This window comes from Bombina bombina, chromosome 6, assembly GCF_027579735.1.
Source record: "Bombina bombina isolate aBomBom1 chromosome 6, aBomBom1.pri, whole genome shotgun sequence".
Lineage (NCBI taxonomy): Eukaryota > Metazoa > Chordata > Amphibia > Anura > Bombinatoridae > Bombina > Bombina bombina.
Window position 1 is genome coordinate 338541423 of NC_069504.1, and position 26226 is coordinate 338567648.

Here is a 26226-nt window from a genome sequence, read left to right on the forward strand (position 1 = left end):
ATCATAGTTACAATAGAATCTAAAGAAAACAAGTCACTATTTAGATTTGTTAAACTGTATAACCAAGTGAATATCATAAGCATGTTTTGTACTTACTGTAAAGCAGGGGTTAATGGAGGTACATTTTTTGCCATCTCCAGAATATCCCACTAAACAGTTACATGTAGCCTGCAACAAGAGGAAGAGAGGAATATATCATTTTTAAAATCATATTTATGCTGTAAATGTGATTTATTTATTTTTCATTTAAAATTCAATGTGATGTCTCACAATACCTTGCACATTTATTATTTATTTAAACATGCTGTTTCTTGAAATTTCCACTAGCCTTAAAGGGACATTAAAGTGAAGGTAAACTTTGATGAATAAAAGCCCGGTTTTTAAAAATACTATTAAAAACAGGGGCACTTTCATTCCTCAAAGTTTAGAAAGCAGCCGTTTTATTTATAAACTTACATTTCTTCTCTTCACAGCTGGAGCAGCTTCCCCCCTGACCAGAGATCCTCTCTTCACACGTCAGCAATGACTAATCTGGCTTCCTCCAATCACAGCATGGCCTCAGGCAATGATTCCCCTGGGGGGAAAGCCGTGATTGGAGGAAGCCGAATTAGTCATTGCTGACGTGTGAAGAGAGGATCTCCGTGCGGGGGAAGCTGCTCCGGCTTTGAAGAGAAGAAAGCTAAGTTAATAAACAAAACTGCTGCTTTCTAAACTTTGTTGAATGAAAGTGCCCCTGTTTTTAATAGTATTCTTAAAAACCTGGCTTTCATTCATCAAAGTTTACCTTCACTTTAAACCCAATTTTTTTCTTTCATGATTTAGACAGAGCATGCAATTTAAAAAAACTTTCTTATTTACTTCTATTATCTATTTTGCTTCATTCTCTTGATACTCTTTGCTGAAAAGCATATCTAGATAGGCTCAGAAGCTGCTGATTGGTGGCTGCACATAGATGCCTCGTGTGATTGGCTCACCCATGTGCATTGCTATTTCTTAAACAAAGGATATCTAAAGAATGAAGCAAATTAGATAACAGATGTAATTTGGAATGTTGTTTAAAATTGTATTCTCTATCTGAATAATAATAGAAAAAAATTGGGTTTAATGTCCCTTTAAATAGCCTGTAGTGCATAGTCCATACACAAAAGAGCATTGTGGGAATTATCAGCCTATAAGCAATCAGTCCTTAAGGCCTAGTTGTACTCAGAAATACACATCCTATCAGCTTCATAATTAAAATAAACAACAATTTTTAATTTAAAACAAAAGAAGCAGAAGTTGTCCTGTTGTATACAAGATAAGGATAATTATAAAGCATTCCTTGTTTTTCCCACACAAAGTTCCATATAGAAAACAAGTAATAATCAGTACTGGATCTAACCATTTTTTAATTAAAACGTATTTTAACATCTTTAGTGCCCTTTCATATGTGGGATATAAATGTTTACTGTCCCTTCAATTTGTTTAGTTACTGCTATATGCTAAATAGTGATTGCTAAGAGCTGTAGACAAGCTGACTGAGCTTTGATTAACCGCAGCAAATAAATGCTCAGGTAGAAAATTAATTAAACCATATTTTTTAAATGTGATGCCTGAGCCTTTTTGTACATATACTTCATACTTTGTCCATCATCCAGATTCTGATCAATCATTTGCAAAATAAAAAATAAACAAAATCATCCCAGCTTTTCTGTTATTAGTATCTAATATTGTGTTTTTGCAAAGTTCAAGTGCCATGACGTACGGCTGGAAAAAATTAGACAAGATACCTAACAAGATAAAGTACTAGAAAAACTAATTTGTGTCATGTGCAATCGCTTGCCAGGAAAACAAAAGAAGCTTTCTCCTGAGTTGCAGGGATTCTGGCCTGTGAGAAATGAACTATCCTTTCATACGGATATCATATTCATGGGTGACCGTATTGTTTTTCCTAAATCACAGCAGGCAGAAATATTGGAGCAAATTCACCAGGGACATTTGGGCATTACTCTTTGTAAGCGCAGAGCACAGGATGTGGTTTACTGGCCTAATTTGGACCTTGATATTGAGACACTTGTGAAGACATGTGAAACCTGCCAGACATTTCAAAAAAACAATGCAAAAGAACCTCTTACACCATGGAACACTCCTTCACGAGCATGGCAGAGACTGGCCACAGATATTTTTCATTTTGAGGACAACCACTACCTGATAGTAGTAGATTACTACAGCAAATTCTTTGAGTTAGTACAGCTGAGAAATCTAAAAGCATCAGCAATCATATGGGCTTTCAAAACAATACTCTCGAGACATGGAATGTGTGAAGAACTCGTGTCTGATAATGGCCCGCAATTCTCAAGTGCTGAATTCCAGTGCTTTCTGCGTGAATGGGGAGTCAGGCACAAACCAATAAGTCCGTATCACTCACAGGCCAATGGTTTAGCTGAGAAGTATGTTGGCATAGCCAAATCTATTATCTGAAAAGCACAATCATCAGGGCAGGATGTGTAAACTATCGTGCAACACCCATGGAGGGTTTATGTTCACCTGCACAGCTGCTCATGGGTAGAGCACTGAGGACCACAGTGCCTATTGCACCACAGAAATTGCAGCCTCAGACTATCCCACAGGATCAGGTAACAGGTCAGAGGAACATAAACATGAAAAAGCAAAAGCTGTATTTTGACAAATCTACCAAGTTACTTGGTCCACTCAGGGCTGGGCAAGCTGTGAGACACAGAGTCACTGGGGATACATGGGAACCTGCTCGAATTGTCAGTGAAGCTAATTCACCAAGGTCATATATAATCAAAACCAAGTGTGGACAGAAACTGAGACACAACAGGCGTCATTGTCGACCAGACACTGCAGCTGATACTTTACTCGGGGAACCAAGCAGCAATGACAAAGAGCAAAGCAATGAATGCACAGAATACCCTAATATGGATGTAAAGTCTACTGAGGACTTTGAGGACAACATAAGTGTATCAGCTTGCGATAATGCTGGGAATGACTCTCAACCTGACACTGATTGTACTGCTAGTGAGCCAGCAGTTACTTTCTCTCGTTATGGTCGAGCTATTAAACCAAAAATATGGGAAGACTTTGTCTCATATTAAGTGTTTCATATTTGAAGGGGAAGATGTAATGATGTGTATGCTTTATGTTATAGTTTAAGTTCAGTAGTTATGCTTAGTTCACTCTGTGCACTACAAACAGTTAACATTTAAGTCATGTGATTGGAGGGGGCGGGCAGTTATTGTTAAGATGGATGCTGCTGAATAAAGTCTGTATTCTTGTTCTCTCTCCTTGCTGTTTGCTAATACATTATAAAGATCATCACAATGCTGGAAATTTTCATGAGTCCATTAACATCTGACTAAATTAAAAATAAAAATGCCTGCAAACAAGTGCGGAAGTAGAATTTAGCTTATTGTTAATATTTTGGTGACTAGTAACTCTAGTAACTTCCTGATTTTCTGACTGGTAAACTATACTGATATCAGTAACCTGTTTTCTGATAGGTAAATTATACTGATTTTTCAGTTTTAAGCCACTTGGAATATAGGGCATTTTGATGCTTTGCAATATCAAGTTATAATTTGATGTCTAAACATTTAGTTTTATTCACTTAAAAAAAAAAGTGTTTTTAATTTTGAAATTGATTAAGATGGGAAATATTTTAGCAGGATGCCCCTTATCTCTGATAGGAACAGATGCATGCCAAACTGAATGACATAAAGATCTCAAATAAAACCTTTACAACAACACCCTGATTTCAGAGCTTATAAGAACAAAATACTAATATTATGCAGCTAAGAAGCACTGTTTTTAAAACAAAATGTTAAAAAGAAAGATACAGGATAAAATGTGACTTTTATTTAGATTAGGTTTATTCGTGTATTGAACAATATTGCTGTCAAAAAAACAAGTGTGTGTTATTCTTTATCATTGTTCATAAATTGGGACATACGAATAAAAATCTCAATTTTCAAATACGATTTTTTTGGAAATACAATTTATTTTTAGAATATAAATATTTTATTACTAATACAATTTTTTTTTTAGAAGTATAATCTTCTTTTTTGGAAATACAAAATACATTTTTACTTTTGGAAGTACAACTATTTTTTTATTGGAATTAAACTTCTAACATGTGTCAAAACGCTCTCAAAAAAATTCTAGTTCCCATTTTGCTAAAGGACTTGTGATGTCATAGCATTAACTTCAGCAATTTGCCTGTGAACAAGCTCCTGTTTTGTTTCAATTAAATGTGGAAAAATGACTGATAATTAATGCTGTGACATCACAAGTCATTTTGTGAAATGGGGACTAGAATTTATTGAGAATTTATAAAGAAAAAATTGTATTGTACAGTATTTCCAAAAAACAAAAGTGTAATTCCAAAAAAAAAAATTACTTCAAAAAAAAAAGGAATTGTATTTGTAATTAAGGAGTTGTATTCTAAAATAAAAATTGTATTTCCAAAAAAACAAACAATTGTATTTGAAAATTTAGATTTGTATTGGTATGTCACAATTTATGTACAATGATAAAGAATCACACACTCTTGCTGTCTTACTTTGACAACGATCTTATTCCATATTATTAGAGCCAAAAGAAAAATAAGGACAGAGATTTTAAAATACGTATGGCTACTTCTCTAGCAATAGACTTTTCTATCCCTATTAAATAGGGGAGATACAGTGACATCAACACAACATAATTATCTAAAACCTCAGATATAGACTGTGCAGAAATTACTTCAGAACACAAATTATATTTTATAGCATCTGCATAATTGATTTTCTCACCCAACTTGGAATGAATCAGCTAGTCAGTTTTATTATATATCTATATAATTTCGAGGGCTTTGACATCATTAGCTCTTGCTTTACTAATTCTGAACTAAATACTTAGCTACAGGATGGCTGCAATTTATGATATATTTAAAAAGAAGCCCAAAACATAGTTATATAAATTTGGCTTTGATAAATGTGTATTCTCAATGTAAATAATGTTTGTTTTTTTTCAGATGTGGTTGGCAATTTTACGCTTTGTTCTTCCCAGTATGTTGGAAGTACAACATATTTCAACAATTTATAAGACCGCTCCTTCTTAACTGCTATTTCTGGCGAGCCTGAAGGCTTGTGCGGAAATAGGGGCATCAGGGGCCATTTGGCCCTTGATAAATCGGCCCCTAACTGTTTATTGACTTTGCAAGATATTGTAAAATGTCAGGCTAATTATTGCCAGTGTCAGTTACAAGTAAGACCTGCTATTCATATGAATTTCAGTCAAGTTTGTCATTGTTTAGTCTGTAGTTTTGCAGAGTAACTAGACATCTGTATATACTGCATACGTTCTGGTAGCATCAGTGTGCATTTGATAACAATATTTTAATACCTGATTTGGTCCAATTTTTGTGCACTCTGCAAATGTGTCACATCCACCATTATTCTCCATACAAGGATCAATTTCTGTAAAAACAGATGTAACTCAGTAGTTATCAAAAGATAAATGTAATTGCGCATTATTCAATATGAAAATAATCACATTATTAGCGTTTTTTATTCCTATGGAGCAATGCATTCAATTTCAAATGATCTGTTACCATTAAAGTGTGCTAAACTCCAATATTTTCCGTTATGCACGTGAAAGACCTGTATTTAAACATGCTAAAATATGTCTGCATGCAATTCACTTAGAAGAATATGGCTATTTTATAAGAAAAGATATGGAAACATTTCATAATATACGATTTTACTGGGAAACGAGAATGCACACACACTAGTGATCGTATACTAACATTTAGGCCAACTAGGAAACAAAGGGAGGAGTGGTCTCAGTGTAAACCTTGTAGACAGCGAACTAATGGGGAAACAGCATGCAGGTGCACATGGGCGAGGTGAATTATATCCTGCTCTTCCTACTCATTCTCATTATGCAGTGACCAACTGCCGTTTTAGATGTTTTGTCGTTAAGTGATGAATAAGGTTGTTAATTATATAGCAATAGTATTCCTGAAATGCTGGATGATATGTTTTCTTAAGATGCGTGGAATCACTTTAGCTTCTGTTAAAATCCCTTCAAGCTGTAACTCATGTGATTTTTGGCGCATTTATGTGTATTGTATTATTTCATCCAATAAAAAAAAAAAAAAAAAAAAAATGTCTGCATGATATTTGCAATGTTTTGAAGTCTAGGGACATACCCTTTGAAAAAGCCTCATTTCTTTTGCTTTGGCTAATTAATTAGCTCCTCTATCGATCAAGCAATTACTGGATGAACTGATGTAGTCTGAAGTAGACATCCTACCCTCTTTAGGATAAATGGATATATACAATGTTCACAGATAAAGGGACAATAAGCACCTTGTACTTACAAGGCATTTCTGTTGTCTTGCTATAGAATAACATATCAGCCAAGTCTAAAGATTTTTAAAACAAATATCATGTTTGCTGCAAATGTTTTTCAATAGCCAAACTCCATCCACCACTTCCATTAATTATGGAAGCCAAGACAAGAAGGCTAGCCACAGTCAGTTATGTTAGTATAAGGTTTTGCAGTTCTGTTAAAGCCAAATTGCAGGAGATATGTAGCAGAGTTAGCCTTAAGAAATCTACAGTGTGTGCATTTCCATTTCTGAGAATTAGAAAATACACAATATTCAGAGCTAAATTACATAAAAGCTGTTTTACTATGCATAACTAAACATTTTGAGCTAGATTACAAGTGCAGCGCTAAATTATCACATTTTTTATTTTTTTTAAAGATAGCATTTTTTAAAACAAAATACAAAAACTGCACTTAGTTTTTGGGGCTAAAGTTGGCGGCTGTGGGGTGAACTGTGTGTTCACTGTAAATAACAATTTATGTAAGAACTTACCTGATAAATTAATTTCTTTCATGGTGGTGAGAGTCCACAAGCTAGTTACTGAGGGGATATACATTCCTACCAGGAGGGGGCAAAGTTTCCCAAACCTTAAATGCCTATAAATACACCTCCCACCTAACTTATACCTCAGTTTAACGTATAGCCAAGTTCGTGAGGTGTATAAGGAGTAAAAGCATACAAAAGAGGAACAGGATAAATAATGTGCTTTATACAAAAAAAACCATAACCCCAAAAATATGGGTGGGTCTCGTGGACTCTTGCCACCATGAAATAAATTAATTTATCAGGTAAGTTCTTAAATAAATTATGTTTTCTTACATATAGGTGGCGGGAGTCGACGAGCTAGTTACTGATGGGATATAATACCCGAGATATGGAAGACCACGAGTAACTATAGAGGGAGGGATAAAATAAAAACCGCTTTTCTACTGAGAAATTAAATCCAAAAAAATAATGAGGTTTTCTTAAAAATTCAAAAAACTTAAATCAAACTGAGACAGCTGCCTGAAGAACCTTTCTACCAAAAGCAAAAAGAAGCAAAAACATCAAAATGGTAAAATTTTGTAAATTTATGGAAATAAGACAAAGTGGCTGCTTTGCAGATTTGATCAACTGAAACTTCATTCTTGAAAACCCAAGATGTGGCAACTGATCTTGTAGAATGAGCTGTTATTTTCTGAGGCGGAGACTGCCCCGCCTCCAAATAAGCTTTGTGAATCAGAAGTTTCAACCAAGATGTCAAAGAAATGGCAGAGGCTTTCTGACCTTTTCTGGAACCAGAAAAAATAACAAATAGACTAGAAGTCTTTCTGAAATCTTTAGTAGCCTCAACCTAAAATTTCAAAGCTCTTACCACATCCAAAGAATGTAAAGACCTTTCAAGAGTATTCTTAGGATTAGGACACAAGGAAGGAACAATGATTTCCCCATTGATGTTGTTAGAATTCACAACTTTAGGAAAACATTTAAACGAAGTCCGCAAAACAGCTTTATCTTGATGGAAAATCAGATAAGAAGACTCGCAAGAGAGAGTAGACAATTCAGAAACTCTTCTAGCAGAAGAGATAGCCAAGAGAAAAAACACTTTCAAAGAAAGTAATTTAATGTCCAAAGAATGCATAGGCTCAAAAACCTGCAAAGTCTTTAATACCAAATTTAGACTCCAATGAGGCGAGATAGATTTAATAACAGGTTTGAATGTTTGATATGAGTCAAAGCCTGTACAAAACAGTGAACATCAGGAACATGAGCAATCTCTCTGTGATATAAAACAGAAAGAGCAGAGATTTGTCCTTTCAAAGTATTGGCAGACAAACCTTTATCCAAACCACCCTGAAGAAACTATAGATTCCTAGGAATGCAAAGAATACAAAGAATAATCATGAGTGGAACACCATGAAATATAGGTTTTTCAAACCTTGTGATATATTTTCCTTAAAACAGGCTTACGAGTCTGTCTCATAGTGTTAATCACAGAGTCAGAGAAACCTCTATGACTAAGGACTAAGCGTTCAATTTCCATACCTTCAAATTTAGAGATTTTAGATCCGGATGGAAAAATGAGCCTTGAGACAGAAAGTCTGGTGTTAGAGGAAGTGACCAAGGTTGGCAACTGGACATTCGGAAAAAGTCTGCATACCAGAACCTGTGAGGCCATGCTGGTGCTATCAGAAACACATAAGATTGTTCCATTATGATCTTTGAGTTCACTCTTGGAAGAAGAACCAAAGGTGGAAAAATGTAAGCAGGTTGGTAAAACCATGAAACTGCTAGAGCATCCATCAATTCCACCTGAAGATCCCTGGACCTGAAGAGGCATCTGGGAAGTTTCTTGTTTAGACCAGAGGCCATCAGATCTATGTCTGGAAGACCATACATCTACACAATCTGTTAGAACACATCTGGATGGAGAGACCACTCTCCCGGATGTAGAATCTGACGGCTGAGATAATCCGCTTCCCAATTGTCTACACCTGGTATATGAATCGCAGTGATTAGACAAGAGTTGGATTCCGCCCAGGAAAGTATTAGATACACTTCTTTCATTGCTAGGAGACTGAGAGTCCACCCTTGATGATTGACATATGCCACAGTTGTGACATTGTCTGTTTGAAACCGAATATACGGTTCTCTCTTTAATAGAGGCCAAGCCTGAAGAGCTCTGAAAATAGCGTGGAGTTCTAATATTGATTGGTAACCTCACCTCTCGAGGATTCCAAACTCCTTGTGCTGTCAGAGATCCCAACCTGTGAGACTTGCATCTGTTGTGATCACAGTCCAGGTAGGATGAACAAAGGAGGCCCCTTGAACAATAAGGTGATTGTTGGGATTTAAGTATATCAGTTGTGATATCTGAGTATAATCTCTGCACCATTGGTGCAACATGCAAAGCTGCAGAGGTCTCATAAGAAAACAAACAAAAGGGATCGCGTCCGATGCTGCAAAAATGAGACCTAAAACTTCCATGCACATAGCCACTGAAGAAAATGATAAGATACTGAAGGTTTAGAAAAACTGAAACCAATCTCAAATGTCTCTTTTGAGTCATGGACACTGAATCTATCTGGAAACCTAAAAAGGTGACCTTTGTTTGAAGAATCAAGAAACTTGAATAAATTGATCCTCCATGTCTTTGAAGAAACAACAGAAATTGTTTTGTGTGAGATTCTGCTAAATGAAAAGATTGAGCTAGTACCAAGATATCGTCCCAATAAGGGAACACCACAAAACCCTGCTCTCTGATTACAAATAGAAGGGCACCTAGAACTATTGGGAATATTCTTGGTGCTGTTGCAAGGCCAAACGGAAGAGCGACAAATTGGTAATGCTTGTTTAGAAAAGAGAATCCCAGAAATTGATAGTGATCTGGATGAATCGGATTGTAAAGGTAAGCGTCCTGTAGTCTATCGTGAACATGAAGTGACCGTGCTGAATAAAAGGCAGAATAGTCCTTATAGTCACCATCTTGAAAGTTGGGATTCTTACAAAACGATTTAAAGTTCTCAGATCCAAAATTGGTCTGAAAGAATTTTCCTTCTTCGGTACAATGAATAGATTTGAATAAAACCCCCAATCCTTGTTCCTGCTGTGGAACTGAGATAATTACCCCTGAAAGTTCTAGATCTGAAACACATTTAAGAAAGGCTTGAGCTTTTACTGTTTTTTTGATACATGGGTAAGAAAGAATCTTCTCAAAGGAGGTCTTATTCTGAATCCTATTCAATACCCCTGAGAAATTATATTCTGAATACACTGATTTTGGACAGATTCTGTCCAAACTCTTTGAAATAGCTTTAGTCTGCCCCCTACTAGAAGAACTGGCTTGAGGGCCACACCATTATGTAGGTTTGGGGCAGGATTTGGTTTCTTATAAGGCTTTGTCTTATTCCAATTCGGAGATGGTCTAAAATTAGAGCCAGAGGCCTTAGGGGAAGGAATGGTTCTCTGTTCTCTATTCTGACGAAAGGAACGAAAATGATTGGGAGCCAATTGGGATCAATTTGACATTGATCTGCATAACATCAAATATAGCATCACAAATAGAAATGATTTGTATGTTGAAGTAAAACAATAATGTTAAATAATTCAGAATCTGAAGACAACTTCTGTGCTAAACAGTCTAACCAAAAAGTAGAAGCAGCAGCAACATCAGTCATTGATATAACAGGTCTAAGAATATAGCCAGTATGTAAACATGCCCTTTTTAGATAAGTTTCAAGCTTCCTATCTAAAGGATCCTTAAAAGAAGTACTGTCTTCCATAGGAATAGTAGTACGTTTGGCAAGAGTGGAAATTGCCTCATCGACTTTAGGAACTGTTTCCCAAAGTTGTAAATTGGCTACAGGTAAAGAATACAATTTCTTAAACCTAGAAGAAAGGTTAAAAGAGGTACCAGGCTTAGACCATTCTTTAGCAATCACATTAGAACAGCGTCAGGAATAGGAAATACTTCAGGAGTAATAACAGTAGTCTTAAATACAGAATTACTAGCTTTATTATCAGTAGGTTAAGACTAATCAATACCCAAAGTAAACAAAACTTCCTTTAAGAGAGGATGAATATATTCTATCTTAAATAAAAAAGAAGATTTGTCTATATCATTCTCTGACGTGGCATCCTCTGAATCAGAGGAAAACCCATCAGTAGAGGATACATCAGTATGCTGAAGGTCAGAACTTAATTCACTAGGTTAAGGAAAATGTTGCAAAACCCTTTTATGTTTATTTGAAGGCGGAATAGCAGTCATTTCCTTCTCTATAGCTGCAGCAATATAAAATGTAATTTCTGCAGTAATGGGGCGCGATCCGATATCGATCGCAGTTTGCGGCGCAAGCGAGGGAACCGGCGTCGCCCGCAGTTTCAGCTCGCAACTCGAGCTATCCCATATAGGTCGCCGTCAGATGCTAACGTGCCGTAAGTCTCACAAACCAGCGATGTCCAGAAATCTGCGTAAGTACAAATTTCTGGCGTCGCCAGTGACTTGCGGCACGTTAGAAACTGCCGGCGCCTATAAAACCTGACTAAAGTTTAAAACACCCGCACTGTCTAACACGCCTCCCTAACATAGCCCGCACGGTCTAACACGCCTCCCTAACATAGCCCGCACGGTCTAACACGCCTCCCTAACATAGCCCGCACGGTCTAACACGCCTCCCTAACATAGCCCGCACTGTCTAACACGCCTCCCTAACATAGCCCGCACTGTCTAACACGCCTCCCTAACATAGCCCGCACTGTCTAACACGCCTCCCTAACATAGCCCGCACTGTCTAACACGCCTCCCTAACATAGCCCGCACGGTCTAACACGCCTCCCTAACATAGCCCGCACGGTCTAACACGCCTCCCTAACATAGCCCGCACTGTCTAACCCTCTATCCGCTATCCCCCCTCACTAGCCTAACAATAAAAAAGCTATTAACCCCTAAACCGCCGCTCCTTTACCCCGCCGCAACCTAATAAAGTTATTAACCCCTAAACCGCCGCTCCCGTACCCCGCCGCCAGCTATATTATATCTATAACCCCCTAAAGTGAGCCCCTAACACCGCCGCCATCTATATTAAAATTATTAACCCCTAATGTAAGCCCCTTACACCGCCGCCATCTCTATTAAAATTATTAACCCCTAATTTAATCTACCTACCCCGCCGCCAGCTATATTATCTATATTAACCCTAAGTATATTATAGTTAATATAGTTATTACATTATATATATTAACTATATTAACCCTAATTATATTAGGGTTAATATAGTTAATATAGTTACTATAGTATTTATATTAACTATATTAACTCTATCTAACCCTAACTAAATTTATATTAAATTAATCTAATTCATTTATAAACTAAAATATTCCTATTTAAATCTAAATACTTACCTATAAAATAAACCCTAAGATAGCTACAATATAATTAATAATTACATTGTAGCTATGTTAGGGTTAATATTTATTTTACAGGTAAATTGTTAATTATTTTAACTAGGTATAATAGATATTAAATAGTTATTAACTATTTAATATCTACCTAGTTAAAATAATTACCCAATTACCTGTAAAATAAATCCTAAACTAAGTTACAAATACACCTACACTATCAATAAATTAAATAAACTACAAACATCTATCTAAAAATACAATTACATTAACTAAACTAAATTACAAAAAAAAAAAAAAACACTAAATTACAAAAAATAAAAAAAAGATTACAAGATATTTAAGCTAATTACACCTATTCTAAGCCCCCTAATAAAATAATAAACCCCCAAAATAAAAAAAATTCCCTGCCCTATTCTAAATTCAACAAATTTCAAAGCTCTTTACCTTACCAGCCCTTAAAAGGGCCTTTTGTGGGGCATGCCCCAAAGAATTCAGCTCTTTTGCATACAAGAAATACAATACCCCCCCCCATACAACCCACCACCCACATACCCCTATTCTAAACCCACCCAAACCCCCCTTAAAAAAGCCTAACACTACCCCCCTGAAGATCTCCCTACCTTGTCTTCACCACACCGGGCCGAACTCCTGATCCGATCCGGGCGATGTCTTCCTCCAAGCGGCAAAGAAGAATTCTTCCTCCGGCGATGTCATCCTCCAAGCGGCAAAGAAGAATTCTTCCTCCGGCGACGTCTTCCTCCAAGCGGCAGCAAAGTCTTCATTCTTCCGGCGGCATCTTCAATCTTCTTTCTTCGCTCCGCCGCCGCGGAGCATCCATCCCGGCCGACTGCTGAACTTGGAATGAGGTACCTTTAAATGACGTCATCCAAGATGGCGTCCGCCGAATTCCGATTGGCTGATAGGATTCTATCAGCCAATCGGAATTAAGTTAAAAAAATCTGATTGGCTGATTGAATCAGCCAATCAGATTCAAGTTCAATCCGATTGGCTGATCCAATCAGCCAATCAGATTGAGCTCGCATTCTATTGGCTGTTCCGATCAGCCAATAGAATGCGAGCTCAATCTGATTGGCTGATTGGATCAGCCAATCGGATTGAACTTGAATCTGATTGGCTGATTCAATCAGCCAATCAGATTTTTTTAACTTAATTCCGATTGGCTGATAGAATCCTATCAGCCAATCGGAATTCGGCGGACGCCATCTTGGATGACGTCATTTAAAGGTACCTCATTCCAAGTTCAGCAGTCGGCCGGGATGGATGCTCCGCGGCGGCGGAGCGAAGAAAGAAGATTGAAGATGCCGCCGGAAGAATGAAGACTTTGCTGCCGCTTGGAGGAAGACGTCGCCGGAGGAAGAATTCTTCTTTGCCGCTTGGAGGATGACATCGCCGGAGGAAGAATTCTTCTTTGCCGCTTGGAGGAAGACATCGCCCGGATCGGATCAGGAGTTCGGCCCGGTGTGGTGAAGACAAGGTAGGGAGATCTTCAGGGGGGTAGTGTTAGGCTTTTTTAAGGGGGGTTTGGGTGGGTTTAGAATAGGGGTATGTGGGTGGTGGGTTGTAAGGGGGGGGGTATTGTATTTCTTGTATGCAAAAGAGCTGAATTCTTTGGGGCATGCCCCACAAAAGGCCCTTTTAAGGGCTGGTAAGGTAAAGAGCTTTGAAATTTGTTGAATTTAGAATAGGGCAGGGAATTTTTTTTATTTTGGGGGTTTATTATTTTATTAGGGGGCTTAGAATAGGTGTAATTAGCTTAAATATCTTGTAATCTTTTTTTTATTTTTTGTAATTTAGTGTTTGTTTGTTTTTGTAATTTAGTTTAGTTAATGTAATTGTATTTTTAGATAGATGTTTGTAGTTTATTTAATTTATTGATAGTGTAGGTGTATTTGTAACTTAGGTTAGGATTTATTTTACAGGTAATTGGGTAATTATTTTAACTAGGTAGATATTAAATAGTTAATAACTATTTAATATCTATTATACCTAGTTAAAATAATTAACAATTTACCTGTAAAATAAATATTAACCCTAACATAGCTACAATGTAATTATTAATTATATTGTAGCTATCTTAGGGTTTATTTTATAGGTAAGTATTTAGATTTAAATAGGAATATTTTAGTTTATAAATGAATTAGATTAATTTAATATAAATTTAGTTAGGGTTAGATAGAGTTAATATAGTTAATATAAATACTATAGTAACTATATTAACTATATTAACCCTAATATAATTAGGGTTAATATAGTTAATATATATAATGTAATACCTATATTAACTATAATATACTTAGGGTTAATATAGATAATATAGCTGGCGGCGGGGTAGGTAGATTAAATTAGGGGTTAATCATTTTAATAGAGATGGCGGCGGTGTAAGGGGCTTACATTAGGGGTTAATAATTTTTATTTAGGTGGCGGCGGTGTAAGGGGTCAGATTAGGGGATAGATAAGGTAGATGGCGGCGGTTTTAGAGGCTCACAGTAGGGGGTTAGTTTATGTAGATGGCGGCGGGGTCCGGGAGCGGCGGTTTAGGGGGTAATAACTTTATTAGGGATTTCGGGGGGGGGGGGGATCGCGGTTGACAGGGAGATAGACATTGCGCATGCGTTAGGTGTTAGGTTTATTTTAGCAGATCGCGGTTGACAGGGAGATAGACATTGCGCATGCGTTAGGTGTTAGGTTTATTTTAGCAGATCGCGGTTGACAGGGAGATAGACATTGCGCATGCGTTAGGTGTTAGGTTTATTTTCTAGTTAGTTTAGGGAGTTACGGGGCTCCAATAGTCAGCGTAAGGCTTCTTACGGCTGCTTTTTGTGGCGAGGTGAAAATGGAGTAAGATTTCTCCATTTTCGCCACATAAGTCCTTACGCTGTATATTGGATACCAAACTGCGCGGGTTTGGTATACCTGCCTATGGCCCAAAAAACTGCGGGCGACGGCAGAAATATACGCGCGTAACTTCTAGGTTACGCCGTATATGTGATACCAAATCCGCGCAAATATTGGCGTCGCCGGCTTTTGCGGGCGACGATTTATATCGGATCGACCCCATGGTATGTACATTAGACTGAGATGGAATAACAGTGGGTGTATTTGTACTCAGATATATTATCAGCATTTAACAATTTGTTAAAACAAGAGCCACATAATTGAGCTGAAGAATTTAGATCAGCTTTATTGCAACAAACACACTTAGCTTTGGTAGGTACGTGTTCAGGCATCTTAAATCCTATGGTAACATCAGAGGCAGGTTCAGTTTGAGACATAATTGCAAAAAAAACAAAGTTTGAAAAAAAAAAAAAATTAATTCTGCAAATTTATATCCATGCTCCTATAAATAATATATATAATAGGCTTGAGAGAATAGGAAACAGAGCGAAAATTTATATGCATGAAAGCTCTATAAGTGTTTACTGAGAACACTGAATGAGCTGGGGGTGGAGTGTATAACAGCAATTTTGGCGGTAAAATTTTGTCAGAAAAATGGCGCAAAATGATGATACATCACGCTATGACATAAATAGCATCATCACATGCGCAATATACAAAGCTGTAGTGGATTTCTAAAACACCTATCACTCTAAAAAGCAGGTAAGAATGTTGATTGTATATACAAAAAAAACTAAATTTACCTAAATAAAGCCTAATGGATACTTCTATTATAGCTGCATAAAATGTGATCATCAACATTCCATGAGGCTAACATAATACTTAGCATCCTAATTTATAAATAAATTACTAACTCCAAAAACCCCTGTATGTTCCACAGACTCTACTAACCTTGACAAATATTTAGTCACAATTTAAAATAAAGTAGCTAAAAAAGAGCACCTAATTACTGACCCAAGGCATGTATACAAACAATATATAACAACTTTACTTAAAAAGTGCCCAGTCCATAGCTGAGAGTGTCATATAATATAAGTATATACTTACCGTGTAAGACACCCATCCACATATAGCAGCCAAACCAGTACTGAAACATATCAGCAGAGGTAATGGTAGAGGTGTATAATGTCGATCTATAAAGGGAGGCAGCAGATGAATCCCTGTGACCGATTTACAGAGAGCCTTATGAAAAGCTTTCCCATAGGGGAAAACATGATATCATCAGGCAATACTCCCTTCACATCCCTCAGACAAACACTGTACTTAGAGAGGAACTGGGCTTCAATATGCTTAGAAGTGCCTTTCACAGAAGAAATCAAGCACAACTTGCTTCACCACCTACTAAGGAGGCAAAGTTTTTAAAACTGAAGTATGAGTGAGGTGGGAGGTGTATTTATAGGCATTTGAGGTTTGGGAAACTTTGCTCCCTCCTGGTAGGAATGTATATCCCATCAGTAACTAGCTCGTGAACTCTCGCCACCTATATGAAAGAAATGCGAACGCAAGGTTGCATTCGCATTGCATCTCATCTGTAATACCAGAGTAAATTTGTGTGCGTTGGTATTACAAAGTGGAACACAAATATTCTGCGCTCCACTTATAATCTGGCCCCTTTTATTAAAATCCCAAGGTACTGTCCCTTTTAACTACAGGGAAAGTGGGTGAAAGTGATATTGCTAAATATTTATATTCACTAAAGATTATTTAACAGTTTGTGGCAAATTACATTTTGAGTTTTATGTTCTTTTAAGCTAAAGCTAATTGATACTAACACCAGCAGGAAATGACAACTGAAACTCATGGATTAATCTATAACTGTCTCCTCGGGACCACTTCCTTTGATTAAAGGGACACTCAAGTCAAAATACGTTTTTATGATTCAGAAAGCGCATGCAGTTTTAAGACACTTTCAAAGTGTTTTACCACATTGTATAACAAAGTTACAAATAATGTTGCAAAGCACTGCTGCCATAGCGTACTAAAGACACGTGCACACTCCTGAGCTCTTATGATCCTAACTAGTTTTTCTCTTCAATAAAAGATACTAAGAGATAACAGAAGTAAATTGAAAAGTTGTTTAAAATTGCATGCTCTATCTGAATAATGAAAGTTTAATTTTTACTTTACTGTCCCTTTAAAACTAGCGATCCTGTACCCCTATCTGTTTTACCCCCTGCTGTGTGAGCTGCTAATTGGGTCAAGGGTAGTTTCTGCTTCGGACCAGCAGTGCTCTGCGCTATTAAGATTTTACCATACATATGCCCAAATGGAGCAACAGGTGAGATTCATGGTCCCTTTGCCCTCTCATGCAAACTATAAGTCTAAGTTACACATCATATCAGATATGTGGCCCATGCAGCACTGTCAAATTAGCAATATGCTTATTTCAGTAATAAAAAATATACGTCTCTTATTTAGGCTTATTCAAAAATATATGCCCAAGTGACACCTTAGCTCAGATACCTAATGCCTCATGCCCCTTATATACTCAAATTAGGTCTCATAGCAAATGTTTTAAAGGCCCAATGCCTGGTTTTTGACTAAATTATTTCTCAGGTCAGATGAATGCCCCTGCATACTCAACAAGCCAGGTCTATGCCCAAAATATATTTCTATCAGATGCATAGTCCCTGCAGTACCCTATTTAAGTTATGATCAAATGACACCCTCTGCAGTGCCCTCATGCCACTTATAGGCCTACCAACACCAGTAGCAGTGTCCTATGATTTTACTCAGTAGACTGTCCAGGCCCTGTGGATGTGGCTCCCTATTCCTGTTTAACTTAAAGGGACATTAAACGTTTCTAATACATATTGGGTTTATATGTGGTGCACTATTGTTAGTGCGGGTTGCAATAACCAATATCGTTATATGCTTGAGCGCAAACTAAATGTGTGCGAGTCAGGTTAGCATGCGTGGAGACCTAGGGGCCTATTTATCAAGCTCCGGAGCTTGAAGGCCCGTATTTCTAGTGAGTCTCAGACTCTTCTCGCCAGAAACACAAGTTATGGAGCAGCGGTCTAAAGACCACTGTTCCTTAACCCTGTCCGCCTGCTCTGATGAGGCGGACAGGAATCGCTGGAAATCTACCCGATCGAGTACGATGACACCCCCTGCTGGCGTCCGATTGGCCATGAGTCTGCAGGGGGTGGCATTGCACTAGCAGCTCACAAGAGCTGCTGGTGCAATGCTGAATACGGAGAGCGTATTGCTCTCCGCATTCAGCGATGTCTGTCGGATCAGGTCCGACAGACATATGATAAATAGGCCCCTTAGTGTAAAGAATAAGAGTTAAAAAAAAAATGCGCACCAAACACAACATAAATACATTCAAATAACGGTTTACACTCATATATACACTATCTGATACAAATTATTTATATAAATATTAACAATTTTTTATAAGGGTTAAAAGGTATACATGTGTATTTATATGTATGTATATAAATGTAAAAATACATAAACACATATATACAAATGGGACAATAATTGTTTTTGAGCCCCCTCAAAGGTAAGTTAGGTCAGTAGTAACTAAGAAATAGTAATAATATACATCCTGCTCGGGTATAATGATTTTGAGTATATTTGATAGATATATACGATAGACCCGCAACATAATCTAATAAAAGGCATTAGGATTACAGACATTCTTCACTTGCCTAAGTATAGACTGGTTGCTATGGGTCCCCCCAGAACTTGGACCCTGGTGCTATTGCATATATAACAAAATAATGAAGTCAATATGATAATATAGGAACATTGAAGAATTTATTTAAATTGTCCTCTGTCTGACTGAAGAACATTTCATTTGGACTTTCATATTCATTTAAGAAAATCTCCATATCATGCAGATTCTGCTGTCATTATAGAAATAAATATGTATGAATGGGCATTGTTTGTAAATACTGATACATTGATGAGTAATGAGGAATCACAGGAAAAACCTTCATTATAATTTCATACAACCATGCGTTGCATGTAAGTAGCATAGGTGACATACAGTTCCAAATAGCATTGTAAAACATGTCTATATTAAAGCACAATCATTATACAATATAGGAAGTAGGTGACAGATACCAAACAGTACTGTAGCTCTCACACATTAGCCTGGAAAATGAGAGTTAAATGTGGCGATGAGCAAACACTTATTACCTACCAAGACACACGATTCCATCCCCAGTGTATCCTTCTTTACAAATGCACAGACGGCTTCCAGGGGTAGTTTTTCGACATTCTGCATTCCCAGAACAACCACCATTACTTGTTGCGCAAGCGTCTATAGCTGGAATGTAGAAAAATTACTTTAATGAGAAATCATAAAATTCTGAACCTATCCAAATGTTATATAACTACAGTATATATGTTATATAATTTAAATAAAACAATTTAAAGTAAACTAATATGTTGCATTTACTGTAAATGCACTTTTTAAATGCAGTTTATTTGAAGATAAGTAGACACACAAAATGCAAGTTAGAAAATGTATTTTTAATAACTACATATCCTAAGCAAGAATTATCTGCGTTGCAATATATGAAAGCACAGTTTGTGCAATAGAAATGCAAGGTACAAAAAATGAAAACATTGGATGAATATAATAATACGACTTCTTGTCCAATCACATACACTTATCGTGAATGTATAAAGAAGTAAATATTTTTGTTTAGTAAAATGAAAGGTTTTCAGTCCTTTAAAGGGATATGAAACAAAAAAATATATTTTGTGATTCAGACAGAGCATACCGTTTAAAAAAAACTTTCCAATTTACTTCTAATATCCAATTTTCTTAATTTCCATGATATTCTATGTTGAAGAGACATCTAGGTAGGTATCTGGAGCACTACATGACAGGAAATAGTGCTGCCATCTAGTGTTCTTGCAAATGTATAACATTGTTGCAAAACTGCTGCCATATAGTGCTCCAGAAATGGCCCGGCTCTTAAGCTTATGTCCCTGCTTTTCAACAAAAGATACCAAGAGAATGAAGAAAAATGATAATAGAAGTAAATTAGAAAGTGGTTTAAAATCACAAGCTTTATCTAAAACATGAAAGAAAATGTTTAGGTTTCATATTAAAATATCCATAACAAGTAATGTTTTTAGATGCAAATTGTTGTGTAATTTATAGACAACATATACTTGGGGCAAAATTTATCAAGCCCCGAAAAAATGCGCCTAAAAAGTCACTATTATTTCCGCAATAGTTTGCAATGTGTGAAGTCAAAGTATTTATGAAAATTCTAGAGACATTTTTGGGGCAAAACATTTTTGCGATGTCAAGCGAATGGCTGATCCTAGTTTTCTTTATTTATCAATCTTAATTTTAGACACCAGTAAATTGTTTATTGTTTAGTCAAGTGTAAGAATAGTATTTCTTATATATTAAAGTTATTTCTATTTTGCCCCTTCTTTGGCTCTCTTTCATTAAGGAAGGTTGCCTGTTTTTTGGAGCTTATCTTCATTCTTTTTAATACACTTATTTCAATTGCACTTAAATTATTTATACTTTTTTTTATAAATTTGTGTATACCTTTTTGTTATTTAATTATTAATATTATTCAGGTTCTGCGCCTTGTTGTGGGCAATTTCTAACCCTAGATAAAGCAAGAAAAAGACATATTTCCATTTTCCCTACAGACAAACAACAATATGGCTCTTTATTTTTCACTCCTTGCAACCTACAAATTGGCGAGATTAAAAACAGTGAATATTGCATGCACCACTTTTCATAAATATATGAGAACTGCGAATATATACGGGCATTTTAAAATGCCAATAGAGATTAATACAAGAATTAGGCATTTCCAGACAACTTATTCGCATATATTTAAGACTTGCGAATGGTCATGAGTCAATTTGTTCGCACATATGAAAAGTTGCGACTTTATTGGCGCAAAACCTTTCATAAATATGGTGATATAATTTGTGAGGGTTTTTTTGACGACAAATGTGAGAATTTTCTTATTATCACTTTGATAAATCTCCCTTGATATAACTTGAAACTTTTTAATTATATTCAGTTAATAGTTGCAGAAAATTTAAATAACATTTTTTGGTTGTAGCTGTTTTGTCATTCATTTAAGATAATCAAATTTGTTACATTCTAAATCCTTTTATAAGCAAAGTCAGATTTCCTGCGTATAATAGTAATTTGAGTTCGTATGTTACATTATAAATAAGCAAATGATGTGTCTGTGTGCTTATTTCTATTGGGCACAAACACGTACTTCCTTTTAGTTTTAATTTCAAGTTAAAGAGCTTAACCTATTTCGATTCAAAAAGCATCTGAACATAAGTGTTACTCTTTCACACTAGGGGGCCTGCAGGCTCGCCAGAAACAGCAGTTATGAAGCAGCGGTCACAAAGATCGCTGCTCCATAACCTGTCCGCCTGCTCTGATCAGGCGGACAGACATCGCCGGAAATCAACCCGATCCAGTACGATTGGGTTAATTGACACCCCCCCCTGCTGGCTGCCTATTGGCCGCGAGTCTGCAGGGGGCGGCGTTCAACCAGCAAATCTTGTGAGCTGCTGGTGCAATGCTGAATACGGCGAGTGTATTGCTCGCCGTATTCAGCGAGGTCCGACAGACCTTGATAAATATGGACCAATATGTATAATAGAAAATTTTTGAGCTGAATGTCCCTCACCAGTTTTTTCTTTTTTTTTTTGCAAAAACAATTCACAAAATCTTCTTCAGGTTACCTGAGCATGATGTTCCATTTCCTTTAAATCCAGCTGCACATTTACAATAACCAGAGCCATCTGCATTAAGTAGGCAGCTAGGAAATGAGCACAGAAGATCATTAATACAGTTTTAGCAATGGGACCTATATGTATTATTTGTATTGTGTAGATCCATCCCACATATACCCATCAGCTGGAGGTTAATAATAAATTACCCAGTAACACTGCCACAATCAGACTGGAGCTATGCACCTTGTCTATGTTTAGCATGCTCATGTCTTGTAATAAGAAATTGCCCTTCCACAGACTATCGTGAAGTAAAAAGTAAAGTTTTTTTGTGGAATATCATAACATCTGTTAACATTCAGATATGGGGTGCTGCTGGAAGGGGGGGAGGGGTTGTTAGGTCTAGTTAAAGGGACTCTAAACCCAACATTTTTCATTCATGATTCACATAGAGAATACAAATTTAAACAATATTACAATTTACTTTTATTATTTATTTTGCTTCATTTTTTAGATATCCTTAGTTAAAGAAAATGCAATCCACATGGGTGAGCCAATCACATAAGTCTTCTATGTGCAGGAACCAATCAGCAGCTACTGAGCCTATCTAGATATGCTTTTCAGCAAAGAATATCTAGAAAATAAAATAAATTATATAATAGAAGTAAATTAGAAAGTTGTTTAAAATTGTATGCTCTTTTTAAATCATGAAAGAAAAAATTTGGGATTCGTGTCCCTTTAAGGCCCTGCATCTTAATCTATTTCTTGTATTAATCTTAAAATGGGAATCAGAAAACTGAGAGTGCTTTAACGCCCCTCTAAAACCCCCACCCATGTTAAAGCCAGAATTCCATACACCTAACAATACTATTTATCCCTAGGCAACAAAGCTTCATAAATATTATATGAGACAAAAGCCTCTAATTTCATAAATGTCAGTCAAAGCTATAACAAATATACTATGAGCCAGATTACAAGTGGTGTGTTGATGCAAGCATGGGTTGTGATATGCAATATCGCTGAACCGTACTAACAATATCGCTCGACTTGATATTACAACTCCATGGTAAATTGCATTAACCAGAAAAGTGTTAGTGCAGCTGACATCACTCTAGTACAACCTATACTTTGAATGAAGATAGCAAACGTGCTAATTATGTTCATATTACAAACTGAAAGTTATAGGTTGCGCTCAAGAGAGAGCTGAAACTGTGCTAGAATATTTAGCGCAACTTAAAGTGTAAGGGTAAGAAAAAAAAAAAAAGTTTCACAAAACAGATTAAAATAAAACTATTACACTCATATATATACTTTTTAATATATATATATATATATATATATATATATATATATATATATATATATATATATATATATATATATATATATATATATATATATATATATATATATACAGGGAGTGCAGAATTATTAGGCAAGTTGTATTTTTGAGGATTAATTTTATTATTGAACAACAACCATGTTCTCAATGAACCCAAAAAACTCATTAATATCAAAGCTGAATATTTTTGGAAGTAGTTTTTAGTTTGTTTTTAGTTATAGCTATTTTAGGGGGATATCTGTGTGTGCAGGTGACTATTACTGTGCATAATTATTAGGCAACTTAACAAAAAACAAATATATACCCATTTCAATTATTTATTTTTACCAGTGAAACCAATATAACATCTCAACATTCACAAATATACATTTCTGACATTCAAAACAAAACAAAAACAAATCAGTGACCAATATAGCCACCTTTCTTTGCAAGGACACTCAAAAGCCTGCCATCCATGGATTCTGTCAGTGTTTTGATCTGTTCACCATCAACATTGCGTGCAGCAGCAACCACAGCCTCCCAGACACTGTTCAGAGAGGTGTACTGTTTTCTCTCCTTGTAAATCTCACATTTGATGATGGACCACAGGTTCTCAATGGGGTTCAGATCAGGTGAACAAGGAGGCCATGTCATTAGATTTTCTTCTTTTATACCCTTTCTTGCCAGCCACGCTGTGGAGTACTTGGACGCGTGTGATGGAGCATTGTCCTGCATGAAAATCATGTTTTTCTTGAAGGATGCAGACTTCTTCCTGTACCACTGCTTGAAGGTGTCTTCCAGAAACTGGCAGTAGGACTGGGAGTTGAGCTTGACTCCATCCTCAACCCGAAAAGGCCCCACAAACTCATCTGATGATACCAGCCCAAACCAGTACTCCACCTCCACCTTGCTGGCGTCTGAGTCTGACTGGAGCTCTCTGCCCTTTACCAATCCAGCCACGGGCCCATCCATCTGGCCCATCAAGACTCACTCTCATTTCATCAGTCCATAAAACCTTAGAAAAATCTTGAGATATTTCTTGGCCCAGTCTTGACGTTTCAGCTTGTGTGTCTTGTTCAGTGGTGGTCGTCTTTCAGCCTTTCTTACCTTGGCCATGTCTCTGAGTATTGCACACCTTGTGCTTTTGGGCACTCCAGTGATGTTGCAGCTCTGAAATATGGCCAAACTGGTGGCAAGTGGCATCTTGGCAGTTGCACGCTTGACTTTTCTCAGTTCATGGGCAGTTATTTTGCGCCTTGGTTTTTCCACAAGCTTCTTGCGACCCTGTTGACTATTTTGAATGAAACGCTTGATTGTTCGATGATCACGCTTCAGAAGCTTTGCAATTTTAAGAGTGCTGCATCCCTCTGCAAGATATCTCACTATTTTTTACTTTTCTGAGCCTGTCAAGTCCTTCTTTTGACCCATTTTTCCAAAGGAAAGGAAGTTGCCTAATAATTATGCACACCTGATATAGGGTGTTGATGTCATTAGACCACACCCTTTCTCATTACAGAGATGCACATCACCTAATATGCTTAATTGGTAGTAGGCTTTCGAGCCTATACAGCTTGGAGTAAGACAACATGCATAAAGAGGATGATGTGGTCAAAATACTCATTTGTCTAATAATTCTGCACTCCCTGTATATATATATATATATATATATATATATATATATATATATATATATATATATATATATATAATAAATATAATAATATAATAGATAGAGGTAGAGAAGAGTGCACTCTCACAAACAGGATACCCTTGCCAGGATGCTGAGTAAATATATGTAGAAGGAAACAGCACTCACTGGGCTTGACTTCAAAAATTGTTCTTTATTCCAGTGAGGTTTCGAGGCATGCACCCATTCATCAGACCTGTCTGGTGAAGGGGTGCATGACCGAAACGTCACTGAAACACTTTTTGAAGTCAAGCCTAGTGAGTGCTGTTTCCTTATATATATATATATATATATATATATATATATATATATATATACAGTATATATATATATATATATATATATATATATATACATACATACACACATACATGCATGCACACACATACATGATATATACACTGTATATATACAGTATCTCACAAAAGTGAGTACACCCCTCACATTTTTGTCAATATTTTATTATATCTTTTCATGTGACAACACTGAAGAAATGACACTTTGCTACAATGTAAAGTAGTGTACAGCCAGTATAAAAGTGTAAATTTGGTGTCCCCTCAAAATAACTCAACACACAGCCATTGATGTCTAAACCGTTGGCAACAAAAGTGAGTACACCCCTAAGTGGAAATGTCCAAATTGGGCCCAATGTGACTCATTAGTGTTACAAGGTCTCAGGTGTGAATGGGAAAAAGGTGTGTTAAATTTGGTGTTATCGCTCTCACACTCTCTCATACTGGTCACTGGAAGTTCACGTGGCACCTCATGGCAAAGAACTCTCTGAGGATCTGAAAAAAAGAATTGTTGCTCTACATAAAGATGGCCTAGGCTATTAGAAGATTGCCAAGACCCTAAAACTGAGCTTCAGCATGGTGGACAAAACCATACAGCAGTTTCACAGGACAGGTTCCACTCAGAACAGGCCTCGCCATGGTCGACCAAAGAAGTTGAGTGCATGTGCTCAGCCTCACATCCAGAGGTTGTCTTTGGGAAATAGACATATGAGTGCTGCCAGCATTGCTGTAGAGGTTGGAGGGTCAGTCTGTCAGTGCTCAGATCATACGCCGCACACTGCATCAAATTGGCTGTCGTCCAATAAGAAAGACTCTTTTAAAGATGATACACAAAACAGCCCACAAACAGTTTGCTGAAGACAAGCAGACTAAGGGCATGTATTACTGGAACCATGTCCTGTGGTCCGATGAGACCAAGATAAACTTATTTGGTTCTGATGGTTTCAAGCGTATGTGGGGGCAACCAGGTGAGGAGTACAAAGACATGTGTGTCTTGCCTACAGTCAAGCATTGTGGAGGGAGTGTCATGGTCTGGGCCTGCATGAGTGCTGCTGGCACT

At 36.8% G+C, this 26226-nt stretch overlaps 1 protein-coding gene across 2 annotated transcripts in view; it reads right to left on the minus strand.

Moving 5' to 3' along the window:
* Nucleotides 1-26226, minus strand: part of STAB2 (stabilin 2) — a 324351-nt gene that overhangs the window by 82082 nt on the left and 216043 nt on the right. For both annotated transcript variants that reach the window (XM_053716971.1, XM_053716970.1), the window contains 4 exons: nucleotides 21878-21954; nucleotides 19329-19454; nucleotides 5386-5459; nucleotides 97-168 (listed from right to left, as the gene is read on the minus strand). In XM_053716971.1, coding sequence (XP_053572946.1) covers nucleotides 97-168; nucleotides 5386-5459; nucleotides 19329-19454; nucleotides 21878-21954 — 349 coding nt within the window. The remainder of the gene's footprint in view (nucleotides 1-96; nucleotides 169-5385; nucleotides 5460-19328; nucleotides 19455-21877; nucleotides 21955-26226) is intronic.